This window comes from Carcharhinus amblyrhynchos, chromosome 2, assembly GCF_965287045.1.
Source record: "Carcharhinus amblyrhynchos chromosome 2, sCarAmb.v2.hapA, whole genome shotgun sequence".
In the NCBI taxonomy this organism is placed as follows: domain Eukaryota; kingdom Metazoa; phylum Chordata; class Chondrichthyes; order Carcharhiniformes; family Carcharhinidae; genus Carcharhinus; species Carcharhinus amblyrhynchos.
Genome location: NC_137325.1, coordinates 140,820,924 through 140,848,392, shown reverse-complemented (window position 1 = coordinate 140,848,392; position 27,469 = coordinate 140,820,924). Strand labels below are relative to the sequence as shown.

The 27,469-nt window shown below is 42.4% G+C and overlaps 1 protein-coding gene across 1 annotated transcript in view; it reads left to right on the top strand.

Moving 5' to 3' along the window:
- The window catches only part of LOC145359093 (zinc finger and BTB domain-containing protein 47-like), a 184,473-nt gene that overhangs the window by 139,474 nt on the left and 17,530 nt on the right, over window positions 1-27,469 (top strand). Inside the window, 3 exon segments of the mRNA XM_080213481.1 lie at window positions 20,212-20,359; window positions 23,392-23,507; window positions 25,750-25,894. Coding sequence (XP_080069607.1) covers window positions 20,212-20,359; window positions 23,392-23,507; window positions 25,750-25,894 — 409 coding nt within the window.

Sequence of the window (27,469 nt, the reverse complement as noted above, 5' to 3'; positions counted from 1 at the left end):
AGGTTAGTAAGGCACGACCTACCTGCTACAAAACCATGCTGACTATTTCTAATCAATTCATTACACTCCAAATAACTATAAATCCTATCCCTAATAATTTTTTCTAAAACCTTGCCCACAACAGAAGTAAGACTCACCGGTCTATAATTCCCGGCAAAGTCTCTGTTCCCCTTCTTAAACAATGGGACAACATTCGCTATCCTCCAATCCTCCGGGACTACACCAGAGACCAATGACGACCTGAAGATCTGAGCCAGAGGCTCTGCAATCACCTCTCTAGCCTCCCAGAGAATCCTAGGGTAGATCCCATCCGGACCAGGGGACTTATCTATTTTCAGCCCCTCAAGAATTTCCAGCACATCCTCTTTATCAACCGTAATACTGTCTATTTTACACCCCTGCAACCCAATGTCCTCCTCAGCTATATTCATGTCCCCCTGCGTGAACACCGAAGAGAAATATTGGTTCAATACTTCTCCAATCTCCTCCGGTTCCACACACAACTTCCCCCTGCTGTCTGTAACTGGCCCTAATCTTGCCCTGACCAACCTTCTGTTCTTGACATACTTATAGAACGCCTTAGGATTCTCCTTAATCCTATCAGCCAAAGTCTTCTCATGTCCTCTTTTAGCCCTTCTCAACTCACTCTTCAACTCCCTCCTAGCCAATCTAAAGCTTTCTAGTGCACTATCTGAGCCCTCCAATCTCATCCGAACATAAGCCTCCTTTTTCTTTTTAACCATCGACTCAACTCTTTTAGTGCACCACGGTTCCCTAGATCTACCAAATCCACCATGCCTGACAGGGACATACCTATCAAGGACTCGCAGTAGTTGCTCCTTGAAAAAACTCCACATTTCAGACGTTCCCAGTCCCTGTAATCCCCTAATCCAATCCATGCTTCCTAATTCACTCCTGATAGCCTCATAATCGCCCTTACCCCAGCTAAAATTGCTGACCCGAGGTTCATGCCTATCTCTTCCCATCACTAAGGTGAACGTAACCGAATTGTGGTCACTATCACCAAAATGCACACCAACTTCCAAGTCTAGCACCTGGTCTGGCTCATTTCCCAGCACCAAATCCAATATAGCCTCACCTCTAGTTGGCCTCTCTACATACTGAGACAAAAAACCTTCCTGCACGCTTTGTACAAACACTGACCCCTCTAGCGAGCTAGAACTATAGCAACTCCAATCAATATTCGTAAAGTTAAAGTCCCCCATAACAATTACCCTATTACTTTCACTCCTAACCAGGATTGTCTCTGCAATCCTTTCCTCAACCTCTCTAGAACTTTTAGGAGGTCTATAAAAGACTCCCAACAGGGTGACCTCTCCTCTCCTATTTCTAATCTCCGCCCATACTACCTCAACTGACAAGTCCTCATCAAACTTTCTCTCCGACACTGTGATACAGTCCTTGACTAGCAATGCTACCCCACCCCCCCTTCTACCTTCTTCTCTACTCCGACTAAAGCATTTGTACCCCGGAACCTGCAACATCCATTCCTGACCCTGCTCTATCCATGTCTCAGAAATGGCCACAACATCAAAGTCCCAGGTACTGATCCACGCTGCAAGTTCATCCACTTTATTGCGAATACTCCTCGCATTAAAGTACACGCATTTCAAACCCTGCTCCGCCCCACCCCCACTATGCCGTTGAGACCATTAGACATGGGAGCAGAATTAGGCCACTCGGCCCATCGCGCCTGCTCTGCCATTCAATCGTGGTTAATATTTTCCTCATCCCCATTCTCGCGCCTTTTCCCCATAGCCCCTGACCCCCTTATCAATCAAGAACCTATCTATCTCTGTTTTAAAGACATTCAATGACCTGGCCGCCTCCATAGCCTTCTGCGGCAAAGAGTTCCACAGATTCACCAGGCCAAAACGTTGTGTGACTTCAAGAAGAAATTAGCTATAGCTTGAGGGACTAAAGGGATCAAGGGATATGGGGGGAGGAGGGGTAGTGAGTGGAAACCAAGGTATTGAATTTGATCAGCCATGATCAAAATGAATGTTGGAACTGACTTGAAGGGCAGAATGATGTACTCCGGCTTCTAATTTCTATGAAAAAGTGCAAGCTCAGGGCTTGGGCAGGAATTTTAACCAGTAATCTAGGGAAGGTGAGGAAAGTGGCAGCAAGAGCAGCTGATAGGATGGTCTCAATCTTAGTTGCAAGAAGTTCACAGGCTTCTTGCACTCAGGAGAGAAGTGTTTAATAAGTCAGTTTGGAGTAAAGAAGCTGGGGGTTATGTTTTCATTCCAGGATGATCTTGCAATGGAGAAATTTTGGAAGATAAGAGCAGGACCAGTGCTTTATATGGTCCAGCGACATCTGGTGTTGGAATGGCTAAACCAGTCATCAGTCATGTATATGTTCCCATCTGTATTCCTTGGAAAAGAGACCAGATGAAGGCCATACCAGAGAGGCATACGTGTGGTTCTTTGGTTTGATTTATTACTGTCACATGTAGTTGTATACAGTGAGAAGTATTTCTGATCCAAAGTCAAAATTCAGATGTGATAAGTAACCTCTGACTTATTCTCCTTTCCTAACCAAGAAAGATAGTTGTGAGCATAATTTTGTGCTTTCAATTCAATACGTCTATCGTTTTCACTCATTTAAAAAAATTAGCAGAAACATAGATAAAATGGGCCTTCTGTGCAAAATTTTAACTGAACTATCTAGCCTGATCCCACTTTGCAGCTCTTAGTCTATAGCCTTGTAGGTTATGGTGCTTGAAATACATATTTGATTTTCTTATAAGCAGTTGATTTATGCTGGAAGCTGAGCTTAAAAATATTAAATGTTCAAGATGCACAGTAGAACTGTGTGAGCAGTAAATGCAATAATAACACGTGAACTAAACCTGAGGTACAATTTTTTTTCTTTTTCTGATTTGCTTTTCCGGCATTAACTGTTTTTAGTTTAATCAGGTAATCATTCTGATGATGCAATTCAGCTGTTTTCCTATACACAACCAAATGACTTTCACATATCAGTATTCTCTATCAAGATTGTAGACTCTGTATAGATGTGGCTACAGGGATGCTGTTTTTAGCCACATGCATTAATTTAAGTAAAAAGCACCTTATGCACGATGTGGGTAAATGTACTTCACAATTCTATTTTCTTAACAAAGACCATCTACATTTGGTCCAAAACATTGCAATCCTTTTCAACAAAGCTTGAAATTCCAGCATGTATTTTATCTGACGCAGCTCCTCTTAATGCAGTGTCTAGGTTTCTGTCCAGAAGCTGCAATCCATATTTTGACTTCATCAGCTGACAATATTGACTCGCATGGCAATGTATGCTAGATCCATCCCCACACGCCATCCCGAATGTGGTTAGATATTGCTCTCTTTCTCTCTCAACCATGACATGTCTTGGGACTGCTCATTATTTGTTGAGATTTCTTGTGTCTTGGAACATTTGTATTCATTGGTTGAGCTGACTATTACGAGAATGGTTTCACTTTCCGTATGATGTACTGGTGTTCCCATAGTGTTGAAGTCTGACATTTTCACCTATATTACACCCCAATTTGGCAGACAATTAAATGCAGTAACCAGGGAATCAGAACACGTGATGATAGAAAACACTCGCTTTCTGCCTTTCGTCTTAGCATTTTAACAAGTGCATAAAACGGTTAAAGCCAGCAAGCATATTACATCACCAAGGACCATGTCTTGTATGCATTTTATTTACTGCAAAGGCAATTAGGCACTTGACTGATAACTAACGAAAATGACAGCATACTCATATAAAACTTTGCAATCCAATGTAAAAATAACTAAAATGCAGAAATGATATCCTATCATAAAGACACTGATTTATTTGAGGTAGAGCTCTAAGGTGTCAGTTGCCCTTGTGTGAACCCATCAAAAGTGTTGGAAAGCTATTCAACAATAAAGGCAGAGTTTTAGGGATCATTGGAGACTAACTTAATCTTTGGCGAAAGTCAGTGGATATTCCAGCAATCTTGGCCCTTGGCAGATTGTTATCAGTTTTCTATGGCTCCTTTCAATTTAGCAAACTAAATAAGATTGCCTCTCATTCTTTGAAACTTCAGAAGTAAATGTTAGGGCTGTGAAAATATTGCATACCAAACAACAGTGGTAGGAGAGTCATGGACAAGACCAAGGGAAAGGAATAGTCTTTAAGGAGAAAGTGAAGTGTGGCAGTGCGTTACCAAGTTTGTGTGATGATTTTGTGGTTTACAGTTTAAGGGCTATATTCTGCAGTAACAGGGAAGGTGGCCCCTAGAGAAATTGATATTTAATATTAAGCATCTACCAAAGGTTTAATTTAAAGGGATAAGTCATAGCAAAGAAATGTTGTGCTCCTCTTGTTCAGTGTGGAAGCTGGAACATTTCCAGTGCCTAGAACCAGCATCTATGTAGAAAGTGTCTGCAGCAGCAGCTCCTAGAGTGGCTCGAGACTCTCTGCCTTGCAGATTCTCCACAGTGTATCATGGATAGCACAAATAAAGACATCACACCGCAGGCAGGAAGGGAATGGGTGATCACCAGGCAGAGTAAGCAGTCTAGGCTGACAGTGCACGAATCTCTTGTGACTATTCCCTTACAAAACCAATACCAGTTGGAATCAACAGTTGGCTCTGCTGAACAGTAACAAGTGTGGGAATGTGATAGTAGTAGGGGAAACAATTGTTAGGGGAATAGATTGGCATTTATGTGGCCACAATCGAGGATGGTATGTTGCTTCTCTGGTCAAGGATGTCTTGGAGGGATTGCAGAACATTCTGCCAGGGGAGGGTGAAAAGCCAGTGGTCATAGTAGACATTCATACAAATGACATGAGACAAAAAAGGGATGAAGGTCTAAAAGCAAAATATAGGGAGTTGAAAAGGACAACCTCAAAGGTAGTGATTTCAGGAATATTATCAGTAACACATGTAAGTCAGAGTAGAAATAGCAGGATGTAACGGATGAATATAGGGCTGAAGAAATGGTATGATGGGGAGGGTTTCAGATTCCTGGGACGTTGGGACTGCTTCTGGGGAAGGTGGGACCAGTACAAACTGGGCGGACTACACCCGAGCAGGATCAGCGCAAATATCCTAAGGAAAGTATTTGCTGGAATGGTTTGAGAGGGTTAAACTAAAATGGCAGGGGAATCGGAACCTATTCAAGGAGCTCAAGGAGGGTGAATCAAGGATAAGAACAAAAGACAAAGGAGAATGAGAAAAGTGATAGGCAGAGAAATCAAGGGCCATGATCAAACAGGACCACAATGAAAAATCGTGGGAACGAGACTGGTAATGTTAAAAAGATGAGGCTTTGTGCCTTATCATGCAGAGCATTCACGAAGTGGATGAATTAATCGCCCAAATAGATGTAACCAAGTATGACACAGTTGGAATGACGGAAACACGATTGCAGGATGGCCGAGGATGGGAATTCAACACCCAGACATTTAGGAAGGACAGACAAAGGGCGGTAGAGTTGCATTGGTGGATGAATAGGAAATTAACAGAATAGTAAGGAAAGATTTTCGCTCTTATGATGTGAAATCTTTATGGCTAGAGCTGAGAAACACTAAGGGACAAAAAAACGTTTGTGGGGGGTTGTACACAGAACTCCAAACTGTAGTGTTGATGTTGGAAAACTGAAAATTAGAGATGCATGGCATAAAAGAACATCTGTAGTTATGAATGACTTGAATCTGCATATAGGCTATCAAATTAATCACAGTACGTTGGAGGTGGGATTCCTGGAAAGGATACAGGATGGTTTTCTGGGCCAATAGGTTGAGGAACCAACTGGAGAACAGGCTGTCCTGGGTGCTGTGTAACGAGAAAGGGATAATTGGCAATGTTTGCAGATGACTGACCATACTATGCTAGAGTTTTTCATCAAGACAGGGAGTGATGTAATTCATTCTGAGGCTAGGGTCCAGAATGTAAATGAAGAAGACTACGATGGTATGAGGCACGAGTTGGTTATGATGGTTTGGAAAATATTATTTTAAGTGTGGAAGGTGGATAAGTAATGGCTAACATTAGACAGTTGGAAAATTGCATGCTGTAATGTGAGAAAGAAGTTAGCAATGGTAACATGGAGATGGTTGTAATGCACTCAGGAAAAGGAGCCCAAGGAAGTCAGCGAGGACAGAAGTATAATTGTACCATTCCCTGCAGCTCTCCTTGCTGAGCAGTTAAATGAGCACAATTGGACACATAGTACCTTCCTAGCAAGAATAGGAACTTCTCGTTTAGATCTTTATCTTCAGATGAAGGCGGCAAGCAGTTTCCAATGGTAGTTCAAAACAGAAATTCAGATTAAATGTGTACCGGAATCTATAAAGATCGTTCATGTGTGCTCTGCCTGAAGGCAGGTTTTCAACTCATTGTCCATTGATGATGCATCATGCTGAGTTGTTTTCGTCGTAGTTTTTGTCAGCGATGCGTTGTTTTGCCTTTCACTTCAAGGGGCAGGGTGAGGAGGCAAGTCCCAAGTTTACCTCAGCTGGAACAGGCATCAAACCAACATTGTTCTGAACCATACATTAGGCATCTAACCAACAGAGTTAATCAGCCCTTTAATCTATAAAGTAAAATCCATTATCTTGGGAAATGATGGCACAGTGCCTTGTGTCAACTTTTCTTTTCCTTCGCCTTTTGATCATGGTGTGCCAATTTGCCACAACTTATTAGCATCCATTCTAAGTAGCAATGTGCAGCATTTCTGCAGATTTCTGAGACTTGGTAAAGTACTAGTTTGGATTTTATGTACATGATTTTATTTGTTTATATTGTCCCTTTTCTCATGTGCATGAATGACTAGCTTACAGCTAGTGTGTACATGAGAATGGAATTTACAAAGAGCAGTCCTGTCCTGTAACTGCATGTTGCAGGACATTAGACTGCACTGCAGTTGCACAGGTGTTGGTAGCCATCCCGATCCTTGCCGAGAGGCACGAAAATCTGCTTTAACCATAGACCACATGCACTCTATCCAATTTTATATTCAACACGTTTAACCTCCCAATCGAGACTATGACTCAAATTCTTCTTAATCCCAAGAATTATGACACAAACACAAATATAGTAGTCAGCATTTGCACCTCTGCTGTGCTGCAGATGATTTGCCAACCTCTTCTGAAGAAATTAAACAACTTAGTCCCAAACTAGACTCCTGCTCCCCTTATCCAACTGATTGCCATATCCCTGCATGTCATTGGCATTTAGACATCTATCAATTTCCCTGGCCCTCTTTGCCTCCCTCAGTTCCATCTGACCCCAACACTACCACTTCTCGCTCCACACGCACACTATTCCTGTGCCATCTTCCTGTTTATCTGGCTTTCCTTTTAAATGGGTCTGTTTGTTTTAATTAATGTGGCAATATTCTCATTACCCTCTGGATAAAGTTGTCTCTCCTAAATTCTTCCCTCAATTTAACAGTGATTTGTCTTGTATTTTTGGCCCCAAATTTGGTCTTTTCCACAAGTGAAAACATCTTCTCTACAACTACCCTAACAAATCTTTCCTATTTTCCAAAACCTTTATTAGATCATCTCTCGACCTTCTCTTTTCTAGAGAAAAGAGCACCAGCCTGTTCTGTCTTTCCCGATGGATATATCCTCTCAACTCTGGTTTTATTCCTTATTTCTTTCTCGCATGCCTATCTAACCTCCTTAAATGCTGCTGTTACTTACCTGAACTATTGCATGCAGTAGCAGTTTCCACATTCTAAGTGCTCCCTGGATTAAAAAAAAGTTGTCCTGAAGATCCACTACAGCCTCTGATTAAAAACTGCATTATTGATGGCTCCTTCACTTATCAATTCCCCTTGCTTGACAGTTGCCCTCTTTATAATGCACCATTTAAAAACCACATGAAGAGCTGACGACTCCTTGTTTCTGCATTTCTATACCTATATTTTTGTCTTCACCTTGGAACACATTTTCTAGCAGTAGGCTACTTATTTGGCCAGGAGACGAATCCTGTCAAAGGTGGAAGGATTGCCAAGACTTCCTTCATGTGCCTCCTATCAAACTGATCAAGAAACAGCACCAATGTGATCAGTTAGTTCGAAAATGCCACTACAGCAAGTATATATAAAAGGATTCGTATCTCTGTTTTCAATTACTCCTTGCACTTGCAAACGCCAACAACTCACGGATAGTTCCAAACTCTGCGTTTGTATGCAAGTTGTCATTATGTGTGCTTGTGTACATTCTGTGGAATCGCATTTGCACTTGCCCATAAACTTTAGGGTTTGACAGCAAACTGCTATTTGAGACTTGGCTGCCCAGCTAAAGTAGCACTGATTGTCAGTGTGAAATACTTGTTGCCTACCATTTTCAAGTACGCAATGCTGAAGGTGCAACTTTACTGTAGATCTCAGTGTTTTCAAGCTGAATGCGTGCCAGGATCATGCTACCTCCTGTGAGGCATGCTGTTTTCTCCTTGCGTGTGTCATGATAGTCATAGGTTTAGAATCCGGGAATGTCCTGAAGCAGAAGTTCATATTATTGAAAGCAGGCTGAAGGGGCAATATAGTTTACTATGGTTATTTTTTATTTTATCTTTCAGATCTCTAAATAACGGAAATTATATAGAAACAGTGAAGTTATTGTGGTGTTTTAGAAACAAGAAACAAATACAGCAGCTATATCCGGTTGAAGTTGGTGTACGTCATTCAGCCACAGATGGAGCTCATACGTTGAAAGTTGTTAGTTTGTTAATAACAGCTACTGCTAATGGTGCCCCCTTTTATGGAGCCTGCAAAGTTGTGCTATTAAAACCACAGCTGCCTTTTAGTATTCCAGTCGGATGTCCCTGTCTGTTATCAGATTTTTGCAATAATTGTTTATCACAAAATACATTTTTTCAGCAATTTTGAGATTAAGTAAAAGGTCCAGAGGTTCTATTAAGATTATACCAGGCAGAAATAGTTCAGAGGAAGACAGTTCAATTACCTGTCTGTGTTATGCAGTGTTCAAGTATGGTTTTTACTTCCCGCAGGCCGTGCTAGCAGTTTTACAGATGGGAGAGATTGGAGAGAAAAGATGGGCTTGAACGTAAGTGAGGTAATCCACGCTGCAGTTCAAGATGAAATTGGAATGAGCCTGCCAGTGATGTTCACATTCCTGACAACTGGCACACGTAGGAGGAGGCTGTGAGCAAGTTAGTTGTAGTCCTTGAAGTCACAGAGCATTGATAGAAAAATAAAAGGAATTGGAAATTAACGCAGGCGTGAGAGATTTGTTCCTAGGCTTGTAATATGCTGAATGCATTTAAAACAGCTAGCGAATGGTTGACACTAAACTCTTGTCATCACAGTTAGTTAATTAGAATAGGGTGAAATTATTTGCTGCAGTTTTCTATGATGTCATTTACATAATGGCTCCACATTTGTGTGACTTTACATTTGACCATTTTTGGTATGGAAGGAGTCGATCGTTCTTGCTATCACAATTCCTTTTGACTTTTAAAAAAAACAATCTGTTGGCAAATGGTGCCCCGTTCTAAACATGGTCTTAATTATGTAATGCAGTTTACAGAATTGTACAGAAAGACTGAGCCTAATCTGTCTACCACTCAACAAGATCATAGTGGCCTCAACACCACTACCCTGCCTACCTGCAAAGCCCTCTGACTCCCTTGTTAGTCAAGAATATGTTTACCTCAGCCTTAGAAATATTCAGTGATTCTGCCACTACCACACTGTGAGCAAGAGTTCCACAGACTCGTGATCCTTGGAGAAAAACATTTCTCTTCATTTCTGTCATAAATGGGTGGTGCCATTTTTAAACTGTTTTCCCTAGTCTGTTCACTGCCACAAGGGGGAGCATCCTTCCTACACCCACCTTGTCAGACAGACTTCCTCAGGATCTCGTATGTTTCAATAAAGTCACTTCTATTTCTTCGGCACAGTGGCAGAGTGGTTAGCACAATGCCTCACAGTGCCAGGGCCTAGATTCAATTCCGACCTTTGGTGATTGTCTGTGTGGAGCTTGCACGTTTTCCTGTGTCTGCATGGGTTTCCTCTAAGTCCAAAGATGTGTAGGTTAGGTGGGTTGGCTGTTCTAAATTGACCCGTAGTGTCCCAAGATGTGTAGGTTTAAGGCTTACTTAGATAGGCACATGAGCGGATTAGAGATGGAGGGATACAGGAGACTGTTCTAAATAAAGATCAAGAGCCTAGGGATGTCCATGGGAATCAGTTGATTCCTACGGACCTTCCAACATATTGTATGGCTTACTGAGCTTCTGGGGATTCCGTAAATGTCTAAGTTTTGCTTGTTTATTGATGGCTTTTCTTTTGCTTCACAGGGTATTCGGTCCACCTTGTTGCCCAACAAGGGGCATACACGTGGTGGGTTGTGCGAGGGCTGCTCTTGGATGTTGCTTTGAAAGTTGCCTAGTGCTTCATGTCGTCAGTGTATGCTTAAACTGGACCATCTGACGGGCAACACGACAGCTCAGTGACTATCACTGTTTGCTGTGGGTTTTCTCCAGGTGCTCCGGTTTCCTCCCACACCCCAAAACGTGCTCTTAGACTGATTGGTATAACAAATTATCCCTAAATTAGTCTGCCCTCAATCTTCCCCAATAGGCGTAGACAAAGGTCATAGGTAGAGGAGGGCACTCATAGTGTTAAAATGGTGGCGTGGGCTCGTTGGGCCGAAGGGCCTGTTTCCCGTGCTGTGTTGTTCTTTGTTAGGGGAATTAGCCATGGTAAAGGCATGGGGTCACAGAGAAAGGGCAGAGGGATGGGCTGGGTGGGATGCTGTGTTGGAGAGTTGCTGCAAACTCGATGGGCCAAATGGCCTCGTTCTGCACTCTAAGTATTCTATGGTTCTAAAACTCTAATGGACAAAGGCCCAACCTGTCTAACCTTTCCTCATAAAATAATCCTGTCAGCCCAGGAATCGGTCAACTTTCTCTGAAATGTTAACTCAATGATGTCCTTCCTGTTATAAGGAGACCTAAACTGTACACAGCACCCCATCTGTGGTCTTGCAAATAAGGCTTTTAAAATTACAGCAAAACTTGAAGTGGGGTTATGATGTGCAGATTGGGTTCACGTATATTACACAGTACCAACAAAATATATCCACAACAGGCCTTTAAAAGAAGCACTTCAGGCTTATCAGACATCTCAAAAGCTTTACAGCAATTGTCACTGTTGTAATGTGCGAAATGTGGCAGTCAGTTTGCACAACGCAAAATTCCACAAACAACAATGTATAAATGATCAGATAATCTGTTTTGTGACATTGGTTCAGATGAATATTAACCAGAGCACGGAGAATAACTCCCCTGCACCCTTTCAACAATGCCATGGGATGTTTAGAGTCTATCTTGGAGGACAGATGGCGCCTCACTTAACTTCTCATTTAAAAGATGACACATCTGCACTTTCTCAGCACTGCACTGAATATTTCCTTGGTTTTTGTGCACAAGGCTCTTGTGATTTAGAGCAATAAGGAGAGTCTAGATTGGCTTGGGTTGTTTGCTGTAGAGCAGAAAAGGCTGAGAGGGGGACATGATTTGAGGTGTAGAAGATTATGAGGGGTATGTGCAGGGTGCATTTGAAACAGCTATTCCTCTTAGTTGAGGTGTCAATCATGAGGGGCATAGTTTAGGATAAAGGACAAGAGATTCAGGGGGTTTGAGGAAAACTGGGGCTGATGGAAATCTGGAATACACTGCCTGGAAATGGTGGAGGCCAGAAATCTTACAACCTTTAAAAATATATGGATAAGCTTTTTAGCATTCAAGGATATGGGACAAGTGCAGGAAAATGGAATTAGCACGTTTTCAATTGTAGATAATGTCAGTGCAGACTCAATGGGCTGAAAAGCCTTTTCTGCACTGTACGATCCTGACAAGTTGAGAGTGCTACCAGTTTTGCTAAGAAGCAGTTGACACCAGTTCGGATATTATAGAGGAGCAGATAAAATGAGCAATTAGATAATGGAAACTGGCGAGATTTATCAACTTGCAAAAAATTAAGGTGGTTTTATGCAGCTTATGGAGTAATTTACTCAGTGACTGATAACCCAAGAGCCAAAGAATAAAATTGAATGAAGAAGCAATGTGTAGAAAGTACTTTTTGTAGTGCAAGAAGAATGTAATGAAATGCAAAATGAAATTGATTATCTAGCAGTTATAGTTATGTTGCATATATCTGATTAAATGTGCAAGCAGGCTTTTTCTGCTGAAGCTAGGGGAGAAAAAGAACTAGAGGACGTGGGTTAAGGGTGAAGGGGGAAATATTTAAAGGGAATGTTAGGGGGGCTTCTTCACACAGAGTGGCGGGAGTGTGGAATGAGCTGCCAGATGAAGTGGGCTCACTTTTAACATTTAAGAAAAACTTGGACAGGTACATGGATGAGAGGGATGTGGAGGAATATGGTCCAAGTGCATGTTAGTGGGACTAGGCAGAAACATGGTTCGTCACAGCCAAGAAGGGCCAAAAGGCCTGTTTCTTTGCTGTAATGTTCTGTGGTTCTGTAGGACTATGTCAGTAACAGGTTGCTGCTGCGTTTTGCAGCAGTGTTACAGATTTATCTGAAAATTGAAATTTTAGATTGACCTGCCTGCTAATATTGAATTGCATGTCGGAGAAGAATCTAAAGGGGCAAGTCTATCTATAAGAGAACATTTACTCCATTTTTCTGAACAAAAAATAGAGTTAGGGAATAAATAATTGATTAACACTTGACCACAAAGCTAGCATAAGACATGTAAAAATCAAGTATATGCCAGCTGTACTGAACCTGTTATGGCGGGCCCCTGAGGATGAGATGGTGTGACCATTTTGGAACTCTTGCTATTTTCCTCTCCAATTTCAATTGCGATATTTACTTGGCGCCAAAATGAGTATTGGAGATTGTGATGGATGCAATAAAGCAACAAAGCAAGGTGCTAGGCACATCTGGCGAAATAGAACCAACAGATGTGTGACCTAAAGCTGGAGTGTGACTTTATGATGCTGTGACGGAAGGAGTGATGGTGTGGCAACCCAGTAGATGTGCTCAAATCGTAAACTAAATTCCATAATTCAGGTCTGGTGTGAGGAAGAAAAATGACCATGAAAGGCTTCTAGTTGTATTAAATATTCAATTGGTTCACAGATGATCTTGAAATCCTTATCTGTTTGGCTCTGTACATGAATCCAGCCCCACACTATCTGGTTGACCCGCTACGCAGGCACCATATTCAGTTGCAAGAGCAATGGCTGAAGGAGGTGGTACACCACTACGTTCTTGTGGCAAGCCTTTCCCAAAGGAAGCTTGCTGACAAAGATCATTTGATAAAGGCAAAAGATGCTGGAATCTGAAACAGAAAATTATGGAAAATCTCAGCAAGTCTGACAGCATCTGTGAAGAGAAGAGAGCCAACTTTTTGAGTCCAGATGACTTGGACTTTGGACTTCTGTGTTGTCAGGAGTGATCCTTGGGTAGGTTCGGGGCAGTGGAGAGAGAGTGGGGTGGGAGGTGGTTTAAGGGTCAAACAACTGGTTGAGGGCGATGCCCAACTAGGAGGGAGATTGAGGCAGAATTCTGAAGGATGGATGTGGACGAGTGAAGAACAATGAATGTTTGGTATTGGTCTGTGATTTTAATATGGAGGTTAGCGGAACACTGCTGAATCTCTCAGCTCCACATTCAGATGAGTGCTTTTTATATGGTGACCTGCAGCTAGTTCGTTAAGGACTGTTGGTTAGGCCATGTGCAGGTTTGCTTTTTCTGAATGCAGCCTGCATGGCTAATATATCAAGTGATTTAGCATTTAGGTTCAGCAAAAACACCATCACCTTTCTCGTGCTTATTTAAAGAGTTATAGGATGGTATTAATAGGTTTATTGTATGTTCGTTGTTTGAAGTTAGTAGATTGAAATTGAATATTTACATGTACTTTTTGTTGAGTAAACATGGAAGTTTACTTCTTCTAAAGGATCTAATGAATGTTACACTGGTATCAAATTGCACGAAGAACTTTAGTCACTACCTAACACAGTTTGAGCACCTGAGTTTTAATTCATTTATGGATGTGGGTTGCGTTGGCTTGGCCAGCATTTATTGCCTATCCCCAATTGCTCTCCAACTGAGTGGCTTGCTAGGCCATTTCAACAGGGCATTTAAAATGCAGCCACATGGCTGTGGTCTAGAATTGTATGTGAGCCAGACTGGGTAAGGATAGCAGATTTCCTTCCTTAAAGGCCATTCGTGAACCAGATGATGGGTTTTTACGGCTGTTGTCATAAATGGTCGTTATTAGAGTTTGAAGTTCCAGATTTTTATTGAACTCAAATGTAACCATCAGTTATGGTGGGATTCGAACCCGGGTCTCTGGATTACTAGTCCACTGACAATACCACTGTCTCTCCCTTGAATTTAACACTGGTTCTTGTTTCTCTTTCCATTTTTTTGATAACCTGGTTCTTTTTAGACTAACTATAAAAGCCATATTGGTTCTGCAGTTCTCTTCCTGCTGATTTGTGCTGTAATTGATTTATTGCACTTCCAGACTGGAAAAGAATAGCTCCAATGTCAAGGAAGTGAAAGCCAATGTTTGCAGTTGCTTGTCCGGAATGATAGAAACCAAGGACGTGGCCTGCACATGAAGGGAAGTGGGCACGTTCATAGCTATCATTATATTAGGAAACAAACCACACATCATTTATCCAGGGGATCTGTTCCAAACATTTGACTTTGAGAACCTGTAGTTCCTGAAGCAGTTTTCTTCATCTCATGTCTATTTTTTATCATTGACTGACTGATAGAGATTCAATGCCATGGTTATTCAACAGCTCCCATTCCGGCATCATGAGTACCAGGATGGTAGAGGGGATCTTAGCCGTTTTCCATCTTGGCATTCTTGCACTCTCAACATTGATCTCTTTGTGCTGGTTTCATAGTCAATGACCTGTGCTTTTTCACAAAACAATGAATAAAATAGCAAAATATTGAACATCTTGTATGTGAAAGAAATTACTGTAAACCAGAGGGCCTAATTATAAATTGACGGGATTGAGTGACATGATCCCAGAATTACCATGGTATGTTGAGGGATTTACACGCTAACTCTTAGCTGAAGTGAAGTGTGTGAGCTGTGACTCAGTTGGTAGTGCTCTGGCCTCTGAGTCAAATGGTTTTGGATTCAAATTTCACTAGAGTGCGCAAGTCAAGACTGACACAAGTTACTGATGAGTGTTACATAGCCAAAGTGCTGCTATTTGGATGAGATGTTAAATTGAGGCCCCATCTATCCCCTCAGGTGATCGTAAAAGATCACTTGGCACTGTTATAAAAAAAGAGCAGGGGAGTTCTACCTGGTGCCCTGGCCAATGTTTATCCCTCAAGCAAAATCATTAAAACAGATGATCTAGCTATTATCAAGTTGCTCTTTATGGGAACTTGCCTGAGCAAATTGGCTACTGTGTTTCCTACAACAGTGACTATACTTCAAAGGTAGTTTATTAGCTGAAAAGCACATTAAGGTATGCAGTGGTTGTGAATGGAACCATAAAAATACAGTTAAGGAATGCCGCAATTATGTAAGGCTTTGGCTGGGCCACATCTGGATTATTGCATAAAGCTTTAGTCTCCTTTGATTTGATTTATTATTGTCACATGTATTAACATACAGTGAAAAGTATTGTTTCTTGCGCCCTGTACAGGTAAAGCATACTGTTCATAGAGAAGAAAACAAGACCATGCAGAATGTAGTGTTACGGTCATAGCTAGGGTGTAGAGAAAGTTCAATTTAATGCAAGGTAAGTCCATTCAAATGCCTGGCAGCAGCAGGGAAGAAGCCGTTCTTGAGTCGGTTGGTAAGTGACCTCAGACTTCTGTATTTTTTTCCTGACAAAAGGTGGAAGAGAGAATGTTCAGGATGCGTGGGGTCCTTAATTATGCTGGCTGCTTTGCTGAGACAGTGGGAAGTGTAGACAGAGTCAATAGATGGGAGACTGGTTTGCATGATGGATTGGGCTACATTCACAGCCTTTTGTAGTTTTTTGTGATCTCGGACAGAACAGGAGCCACTCCAAGCTGTGATACAACCAGAAAGAATGCTTTCTATGGTGCACCTGTAAAAGTTGGAGAGAGTCGTAGCTGACATGCCAAATTTCCTTAGTCTTTTGAGAAAGTAGAGGTGTTGGTGAGCTTTTTTAATTATAGTGTCAGCATGGGGGGACCAGGACAGGTTGTTGATCTGGATACCTAAAATCCTGAAGCTCTTGACTCTTCTTACTTCGTCCCCATTGATGCAGATAGGGAACATTCTTCTTTCGACTTCCTGAAGTCGATGACAATCTCATTCATTTTGTTGACATTGAGGGAGAGATTATCTTTGCTGCACCAGTTCACCGGCCTCTCTTATCTCATTCCTAAGCTCTGTCTCGTCGTTGCTTGAGATCCAACCCACTATGGTGGTGTCGTCAGCAAACTTAAAAATTTTGAATTGGGAGGGAATTTGGCTTCACAGTCATGTGTATAAGGAGTATAGTAGGGGGCTGAGAACACAGCCTTGAGGGGCCCTAATGTTGAAGATAATCATGGAGGAGGTGTTGTTGCTTATCCTTACTGATTATGGTCTGTGAGTTAGGAAATTCAGGATCCAGTCGAAGAGGAAGGTGCTGAGGAGTTTGAAGATGAGTTTCGTGGTAATAGTAGTATTGAAGGTTAAGCTGTAGTCAATAAATAGGAGTCTGACATAGGTGTCCTTGTTATCTAGGTGTCCTGGGATTGCGTGTAGGGCCAGGGAAATGGCGTCTGCTGTGGATCTGTTGCGGCGGTAGGCAAACTAGTGGATCCAGGTAGTCCGGGAGGTTGGAATTGATTTGTACCATGACTAACTTTTCGAAGTACTTCATAATGATGGATGTCAGAGCCACCAGCCAATAGTCATTAAGGCACACTGTTTTTTCTTGGTCCCAGGATAATGGTCATCGTCTTGAAGCAGATAGGGACCTCAGGTTGTTGTAGAGAGAGGATGGATGGATTTCTTTCTTAAGGATATCTTACATGGATATCTTACCTAAGGATGGATATACTTAAGAGTAGATACAGCAAAAGTTTACAAAATTGATTCCTGGAATAAGAAGGAGAATCATATGAGGTGAAGTTGAGTAGGATGGGTCTATATTCTTTGCAGTTTCGAACAATGAGATTACTGTTAGCTGATGGTACAAGGACTTAGGAGATATAGATCTAGGTTTTGGGGCGAGAGATGCAAAATGGATGTGAGAAAATAAGAGGCTAAATGAAGGAAGTAAACTTTCAGGGATAGAACAGGAAAATGCGCCTGATTGGATTGCTCTACAGGGCTCGTGTATCCAAATGGCTGCCTTCTGTGTTGCATGACTCCAATAGGTAAAGTCGTCACAATCCCACATGCCCATAGGCTGCTCCCCTCTTTGAGGGAGAGAACTGACTGGTGATGATTTAACCTGAGGATCCTCACAATTCAGGCAAGGGGCATGATTGAGAAGATAGGGCCTTCATGAATAGCCTCAGCTGGTATGGCGGTGGAACCTGAGCTGTTAGCTTCATGAACCATGATGTGGTGGATTGGGAGAAGCACAGTAAGAAGTCTCTCAACACCAGGTTAAAATCCAACAGGTTTATTTGGTAGCACAAGCTTTTGGAGCACTGCCCCTTAATAAGAACATAAGAACATAAGAAATAGGAGCAGGAGAAGGCCATCTAGCCCCTCGAGCCTGCCCCGCCATTCAATAAGATCATGGCTGATCTGTCGTGTCTCAGTTCCACATTCCCGCCCTCTCCCCATAACCCTTAATCCCCTTGCCTATCAAAAACCCATCAACCCGCGTCTTAAAAATATTGAGCGAGGCAGCCTCCACCACTTCAACGGGCAGAGAATTCCAGAGATTCACCACCCTTTGAGTGAAGAAGTTCCTCCTCAACTCCGTTCTAAACCACCCCCCCTTTATCTTGAGGCTGTGCCCTCTAGTCCTACTGTCCTTTCTGAGCGGGAAGAGCCTCTCCACCTCTATCCTATCCATCCCATTCATCATCTTATATGTCTCAATGAGATCTCCCCTCATTCTTCTAAACTCTAACGAGTACAAGCCTAGTTTATTCAGCCTCTCCTCATAGCTCAACCCCCTCAACTCCGGCATCAGCCTAGTAAACCTCCTCTGCACTCCCTCCAAGGCCAAAATATCCTTGCGTAAGTGCGGTGGCCAAAACTGCACACAGTACTCCAGCTGCGGCCTCACCAGTGCCCTATACAGCTGCAGCAAGACCTCCCTACTTTTATATTCAATCCCCCTCGCTATGAAGGCCAGCATCGCATTCGCCTTCCTGACCACCTGCTGCACCTGTAGGCTGGGTTTTTGCGACTCATGTACAAGGACCCCGAGGTCCCTCTGCACCGTTGCCTGCTGCAGTTTTTTGCCACGTAAGTAATAATCCTTCCTACCATTATTCCTACCAAAGTGGACAACCTCACATTTGCCAACATTAAATTCCATTTGCCAGTTCCTGGCCCATTCGCCCAGCCTATCTAGATCCTTCTGTAGACTCTCCACACCCTCTGCACAATTTGCCGTTCCCCCAATCTTGGTGTCATCAGCAAATTTCGACACCCTACACTCGGTTCCCTCCTCCAGATCATCTATATAAATGGTAAATAGCTGAGGCCCCAGCACTGACCCCTGGGGGTCTCCACTAGTGTGTCTCCACTAGTGTGTCTCCACTAGTGTGTCTCCACTAGTGTGTCTCCACTAGTGTGTCTCCACTAGTGTGTCTCCACTAGTGTGTCTCCACTAGTGTGTCTCCACTAGTGTGTCTCCACTAGTGTGTCTCCACTAGTGTGTCTCCACTAGTCATCAGGTGAGTGGGAGTTCACAAAATTGACACAAACTCAGTTTACAAGAATGTGAGTTTTTATAGGTAACCAAGTCTTAAAAGTACAAGACAGTGTGAGTGGAGAGAAGGTTAAGCACAGGTTAAAGAGGTGTGTATTGTCTCCAGCCAGGACAGTAGTGAGATTTTGCAAGCCCAGGTAAGTTGTGGGGCTTACAGATAGTATGACATGAACCCAAGCCATCATGAACCAGCCATCTGTGTTCTATAGTTTAGGTTAGAGGATCATTAGATTGGTTCCACTGGTCAGCACAACATCGAGGGCTGAAGAGCCTGTACTGCACTGTAATGTTCTATGTTCTATCAAAACAACTGAGCTAATGGGGGTTGATTAGCTCAGTTAACTGCCTAGAATGAAGGTTATTCATGCATGCCCATTTTCTCAACCTTGCTCCTCGCCTGAGGTGTGGTGATCCTCAGGTTAAATCACTAACAGTCTGTTCTCCTGCTCAGAGGAGAGCAGCATCTGGGTATAGGCAACTTCACCTTATGATTCTAATGAGTGGTGATCTCATTGAAACATCAAAACCTTGACAAGATGGATGATGGGGAGAATACTACTTCTGGCAGCCAATGATTTGGAATGCCTAAGACTAGAAGCCATAGCCTCAGAACAATTGGTCAGCATTGATGATTTTTTTTTCACTTGGGGTTACAAATCTTTGGAATTCTGTACCCCAAGTGAAGAATCAGAAATCATCATATTGAATAGTGGAGCTGGTTCAAGAGACTGTACGGCCTACTATACTTTTAACACTTGAGAATTGCATGTACCGAAACCACGATTTCACTTGTGCAGTCACCAGGACAGCATTGTTCTGCCAAATTTCAGACTACTGCTACCTAGATCATATTATCACACTTGCAGGAACTGTCAGATCTGGGAAAAATGATACTTGTATATTGTCTGTGTGTGTACTGCCAAAGAGATCCAGCCTCTTGTAATTTTCAGTCACAGTAGGTGTTTTAAATTGTTTATTTTGGAGAGAAGAGATTGAACAAATCTGTGGAAAAGGAGTGGGGTGGGACCGTACCACAATATGCAACATTATAAGTGGAATAGAAAAACACTAATTCTGAACACTTGTAAATTAAGCCCATGACTTCACATTGTAATACTCCTTAAAGGTAATTTTTAATTTTCTTCAATGCAAAACAAAAGTATGTATTTTAATTTAATCTCTTAATCAGCCTTGCTTGATTGGACATCCAGAACTGCTCTCCAGAGCTCACCTCTATGGATTTTCCACTCCACATCAACACTCAGAGTTAAGCTGACATTTTATTTTTTAAAATGAGTCATTCTGTTCTGTATTTCAGTGTGTCACCTGCGGGAAGGGGTTTAAGAAGCTCTGGTCACTTCACGAACACAATAAAATAGTACACGGTTATGCAGAAAAAAAGTTCTCATGTGAGATCTGCGAAAAGAAATTTTACACAATGGCGCACGTCAGAAAGCACATGGTCGGTAAGTGCATAAAATCATCCAAAGCTTTACAAGTTTCAGGAAATGCTGAATGGTGTTCCCAATATTCTTGCAATGCAACCTTTGGTGAGGAGCTAAAGGAAATCAGCATTAGTAGAAGAATGGTTTTGGAGAAACTAAAGGTGGATAAATCTCCAGGTCCTGATAATCTTTATCCCAGAGTACTTAAGGAAGTGGCCCTGGAAATAGTAGGTCCATTGGTGGTTATTTTACAAAATTCTTTGGACTCTGGACTGGTTCCTACAAATTGGAGAGTACCTAATGTAAGTCTGCTGTCTAAAAAGGAAAGTGAAGTGAAAACCGGGATCTATAGACCAGTGAGCCTAACGTCAATACTGCGGAATCCTTTATCACAGATTTTATAACTCAGCATTTGGAAGGCAGTAGTATAATCAGACAAAGTCAGCCTGGATTTACGAAATAGAAATCATGCGTGACGAATCTATTGGAATTCTTTGAGAATGTGATTAGTAGAGTTGATTTGAGGAGAACCAGTGGATGTGATTTATTTAGACTTTCAGAAGGCTTTCTACAAGGTCTCGCACAACAGACTACTATGTAAAGTTAATGCATGTGGGATTGTGGGTAATGTCTTGAGATGGATAGGAAGCAAAGAATTTGCATAAATGTGTCTTTTTCTGATTAGCAGTCAGTGACTAATAGGGTTCCGCAAAGAACTGTGCTAGGACCCCAACTGTTCACATTGTGTTAATGATTTGGAAGAGGGAACTGAATGCATTATCTCTGAATTTGCAGATGATACAAAGTTGAGTGGGAAGGTGAACTGAGGAGGTTCAGTGTGCAGAGATGCTTCAGTGTGATTTGAACAGACTACGTGGTGTGTGTGGGCATGTGCATGGCAGATACAGTATAATTTGCATGAATGCAAATTAGCCACTTTGGTAGCTATAATAGGATGGCAGATTATTACATGAATGGGTGTCAATTGAGAAATAGTGGATACTGAGCAAGACCTTGTGCATCAGTCGCTGAAAGTAAGCACACAGGTACAGCAGGCTGTAAAGAAAGCAAACGGCCTTCATAGCGAGAGGATTTGAGTATAGGGATAGGGATGTTTTGCTGCAATTGTACAGAGCATTGTTGAGGCCACACCTGGAGCATTGTGTTCAATTTTGGTGTCCTTATCTGAGGAAGGATGTCTTTGCTGTAGAGGGAGTACAGCAAAGGTTTACCAGGCTGATTCCTGGGATGACTGGTCCCTCTTGTGAGGAGAGACTAAGTTGGTTAGGATTATATTCACTGGAGTTTAGAAGAGTGAGAGGGGATCTCTCAAAAACTTATAGAATTCTAACAGGTGTATTACAGGGTAGATTCAGAAAAAATGTTTCCAGTTGTGGTGGGGGGGAGGGATCTCCTTGGAGATGAGAAGATTGAGAGATTTGATAGAATATGAAGGGTTGATACAGAATAGACAGAGAGAAACCATTTCCAATGATAGTAATGACATGAGGAAGCAACTTTTTATTTTCACACAATGAGCGTTAGAAACATAGAAAATAGATGGAGGAATAGGCCACTCAGCCCTTTGAGCCTGCTCCGCCACTCATTATCAAGGCTGATCATCAAATTCAATATCCTGATTCTCTCCCTTCTCCCCCGTATCCATTCAGACCCAGTTCTGAGATTTTCAATTATTTCTGTATATGTATCCCCAGGTCTCTGTTCCTGCACCATTTTGTTTTGTATTGCCTCTCCTCGTTCTTCCTACCAAAATTACTTTACGCACTCCTCCACTAAATTTCACCTGCCACATGTCTGTCCACTACCCCAGCCATCTACATACTCCTGAAATCTATAATTGCCCTCCTCGCAATATTTCCAAGTTTTGTTACCTGAAAATTTTGAAATTGGGCACTGTACATCGAAGTCTGAATTAATAACAAAAATTTTAAAAAGCTACCGTCCTATTGCAGACCGCAGAAAGATTCAACTGGAGCCGCTTTCCAGTCTTTAAAAAAACACTTCACCACCATTGAGAGTTAGTCTTAGAATCTCTTGCCTAACAATGCTGCCTGGTTTAAGAAAGTGGCATTTCAGTGTCTCCTCAAGGTCTGGTAGGGAAGGGCAACAAATGTTGGCCTTTTCCATTAATATTCATGCCATAAACAAATCAATGAAATAATGAAAGCACTTGTAGTGTCCCCAAATTGAACATGACCTCTTGAAGATTGAATGCTACTCTGCTGTAACTGGGTGATGGAATGGATGAGTGAGCTGTTGTATCTGATCCCAGACTGTTAAATGTTATCATGGTGTGTCAGTTCCATTTCATCTGTGCTACTATCCCTTAGTTTGATGTATATAAAATTCACCAAAGCCACCTTTTAAGGTAAAATTTACCTGAAGAAAGGTATAGGTGTACTGAACAACTCCTGCAATGTCTTGCCTTCTTGGGCAGTGGTTGGTGAGGTCACTGTCACTGAAGATAAGATTAGCCCCATTGGGCACACTGCGTAAGATGGTGGATGAGAGAACAGGTTGGGGCAGTTTCACTTGCTGTCTTTCAGAAAGTGCCAAGAATAGCTGTGCACTTGTGCAAAGGGAACCCAAATGTCTTCGGAGGTGCCAAGCTTGACCTTACCAATTATATAAATAATTGAGAAGGAGAGGTAGCTCAAACCAAACAGAAAAATCAAAAAGGCTTAAATACAGAAAGGGTGAAGAGTTTGATGCAGAATCTAGCAGGGCCATCTAACACTGTTTGCTATGCGACATTATTAGACTATCGGAGGTAGGTTGTCATAGGTCCTGGAAGACTGAGCAATAAGTATACAGGTCTTTGACTCTGCTCAGTGGATTATACAGGGCGAGTGCTGGAAATTCTTTTTCTGACATGCTACAGTGAGCTTTTCAGCCTGGACACTCAAATCAGCAATGCTTAGGGAAGTTACTGAAAAGAAATGGCAAGGAAGTGGAGGGAAACAAAATGAAGCATTGCAGGATAAATGTTTGACTACATCAATTTATTACAATCATCGGCTTATCTCTTTCAGCTCACACAAAGGATATGCCATTTACCTGCGAAACTTGTGGGAAGTCATTTAAACGCAGTATGTCACTGAAAGTCCACTCCCTGCAACATTCAGGAGAGAAACCTTTCAAATGTGAGGTAAGTGCCATTAGATATTTGTAACCTGTCCTGCCCCTCCCAACCTTCGTTTTACAAGAAAAGCATCAAAATCATTATAGAGAAGGAAAAATATAACTTCCATGTGTTTTTGTTCAGGGGAAAGACCAAACCGGATGGAAAGATTTCTTGTTACATCTTGGTTTGCTAGAAGGAGTGAAAAAGGTGAAACAATCAGGATATGGTGTTGTCAGTGCTATAGTCAAGTGGTTAATGTGCCATCAGTGCAACATAATACTACTTGAAGGATTTTGTAGCAGGTGCATTGGACAGGTTCATAGGGCCAGGTTTGTGATTGTCTTTATGATTTTAATTGATTATAAATCACTTTAACATTGCCGGCTGACTGCTCCCTTTTAGATGATAAACTGATTTATTTTTGTTTCACAAGGGAGATTTTAACTTCTTTGATTAAATGCAAGAAAGAATGCAAGGCTGTTATCAGAGCGTTATGTAGCAGGATGCAGAAAGTCTGATAACTTTGAGTGAAGGGGATAGAATGATGGTGCTGAGTTGCAGGGCACAGTTTTGGTATGAGGGGTGTCCCTTTTAGGGTAGAGGTGAGGAGGGATGTCATCTCTGAGGGACCATTGATCTTTGGACTTCTGCGTGCTAGGTCATCAAAGCTGAGACACATTCTTGAACCAGAGCAAGTCAAAGATTAGAGTGAACAGCCAGGAGAGTGGAGTTAGGCTAAGATCAAATTGGTCAAGATTTTATTGAATGGTCGAACGGGCATGATGGGGCTGGATGGTCTACTCCTGCTCCCATTTCTTACGTGCTTACGTTGCAGTGATATCTATGATTGTAAAAAGTATAGGAAAATGTCCTATGATTTTAAAATACTATTTGATAACTGCTTTGCCTCTGATAAACATTTTTAGCAATTGACTCATTGTTAAAGGCTCATGCATTTCCATGGTTAAATCTGTATTTTTAACGTATCTATATCTATGCACGTTAAATAAATGTGCATGAATTTATCTCCCATCCCCAGGACCATAGCCATTGTCCATTTGCACATGAAGGCTGATGGGTCCCAAGCCTCCAGTACTGCTGGGACACATCTACTGGCACCTACTGTTAACCTACTTTCTCACTGTGGGCAACAGCCATTGCTCAGTACCTTTCCACGAACTACAGTGCAACTGACATTGGAGTCCAATGAACTCCCCACCCCTTTCCTCCCTGCCTTATATGCTGTGAGTCCCTATTTTTCTGGGGTAGCTTACCAGACCAAAATATTTATTGTTTATCCTGTAATCAAAATGGCTCCTTCCCAATTAATGAAAAACCTAATTCAATTTTACTAAAAGCCAATGGAAGATTAGATGTAAAGTTTCAGCTTGAAGCTTCCAGCGAGTTTATTCAGTTTTCCTATTTTCTTGACCTGTGAGAAATGGTAGAAGCAGCTTCCTACAGCAGAGGTCGTTCTGGACCTCATGCTTTGGCTTTTTCCACTTCTGATCTTTACAATAGCTGGAACTGGGGTAGAGCAGAGAATGGAGTGAGCAGAATGAAAACCAATGCAGTGATGTCTCAGTGGCGGAATGCTGATGGCAGTGTTGGACTCTGGTATCAAATTGGATGCAGTTCATTGGTGCGTGAGCTCATGTCCTGTAGCCTTGTTTGCTTTTGCAAAGTTGTTGACATGTATACAGGCAACCATTTAAGCTTTGGTGACTCATGTCCGGGCAATCATGGTGGCACAGTGGTTAGCACTGTTGCCTCACAGCACCAGGGACCCGCATTCGATTCCCAGCTTGGGTCACTGACTGTGTGGAGTCTGCACGTTCTCCCCATGTTTGTGTGGTTTTCCACCGGGTGCTCCAGTTTTCTCTCACTGTACAAAGGACATGCTGGTTAGGTGCTTTGGCCATGCTAAATTCTCCCTCAGTGTACCCAAACAGGTGCCAGTGTGGGGTGACTGGGGGATTTTCACAGTAACTTCATTACAGTCTTAATGAAAGCATACTTGAGACACTAATAAATAAACTTAAACTTCCATCTACGTCCCCCTTTGATAGTATGAGCTCTGAAGGGCAGGCAATAGCAAGGGAAGCGGAGGATTCATTTGTTTTAGAATCATGTTTCCTATGTGGTGGAAATCATCACATTTCTAAAAATCATTGAACGAAAGCTGGGATATGCATTGATGTATTTGTGCTTACTTTGAGGAGCTACACTAACCCTGCCTTTTTACACTTGTGTCTTTGATTATTAGAACTGCAATGAAAGGTTCCAGTACAAGTATCAGTTGCGCTCTCATATGAGCATCCACATCGGACACAAGCAGTTCATGTGTCAATGGTGCGGCAAGGATTTTAACATGAAGCAGTATTTCGATGAACATATGAAGACGCACACTGGTACGATTTTATTGTTTTGTTAATTAAACAGCTATTGTGTTCAATATTGAAAGCTCAAAACGGGCTTTTTTAGGGAACATTAAAACTGACAAACCCCCTGGGCCTGATGGCATCCATCCTAGACTGCTAAGGGAGACAAGAGATGAAATTGCTGGGCCTCTGATGAAAATCTTTGTCTCTTCACTGGACACAGGTGAGGTCCCTGAGGATTGGAGGATAGCGAATGTGGTACAGTCATTTAAGAAGGGTAGCAGGGATAACCTGGGTAATTATAGGCCGGTGAGCTTGACGTCTGTGGTAGGGAAATTGTTGGAGAGGATTCTTAGAGATAGGATATATGCGCATTTAGAACGGAACAATCTCATTAGTGACAGACAGCATGGCTTTGTAAGAGGGAGGTCGTGCCTTACAAATTTGGTGGAGTGTTTTGAGGAGGCGACAAAAACGGTTGACGAAGGGAGGGCCGTGGATGCCGTCTATATGGATTTCAGTAAGGCGTTTGACAAAGTCCGTCAAGGCAGGTTGGTTAAGAAGGTTAAGGCTCATGGGATTCAAGGAGAGGTGGCTAGATGGGTAGAGAACTGGCTTGGCCACAGGAGACAGAGGGTAGCAGTCGAAGGGTCTTTTTCCGGCTGGAGGTCTGTGACCAATGGTGTTCCGCAGGGCTCTGTACTGGGACCTCTGCGATCTGGAGAAAGGTGTAACTGGTGTTATCAGCAAGTTTGCGGATGACACGAAGATAGCTGGACTTGCGGATAGCTGTGAACGTTGTCGGACGATACCGTAAGATATAGATAGGCTGGAAAATTAGAACATAGAACATTACAGCGCAGAACAGGCCCTTCGGCCCACGATGTTGCGCCGACCAGTTTAAAAAAAAACAACAACAATGACCCACAAACCTAAACCAATCCCTTTTCGTCCATAAACCTGTCCACAGACCTCTTAAACGCCCCCAAACTAGGCGCATTTACAACTGCAGCAGGCAGGGCATTCCAATCCCTCACCACCCTCTGGGTAAAGAACCTACCCCTGACATCTGTCCTATAACTACCCCCCCTTAGTTTAAAGCCATGCCCCCTCGTGCTAGATTTTTCCATCAGAGGAAAAAGGCTATCACTATCCACCCTATCTAAACCTCTAATCATATATGTTTCAATAAGATCCCCTCTTAGCCGCCTTCTTTCCAGCGAAAACAACCCCAAATCCCTCAGCCTCTCCTCATAGGATCTCCCCTCCATACCAGGCAACATCCTGGTAAACCTCCTCTGCACCCTCTCCAAAGCCTCCACATCCTTCCTGTAATGTGGGGACCAGAACTGCACACAATACTCCAAGTGCGGCCGCACCAGAGTTGTGTACAGTTGCAACATAACGCTACGACTCCTAAATTCAATCCCCCTACCAATAAACGCCAAGACACTGTATGCCTTCTTAACAACCTTATCTACTTGATTCCCAACTTTCAGGGATCTATGTACACATACACCTAGATCCCTCTGCTCCTCCACACTATTCAAAGTCTTCCCGTTAGCCCTATACTCAACACATCTGTTATTCCTACCAAAGTGAATT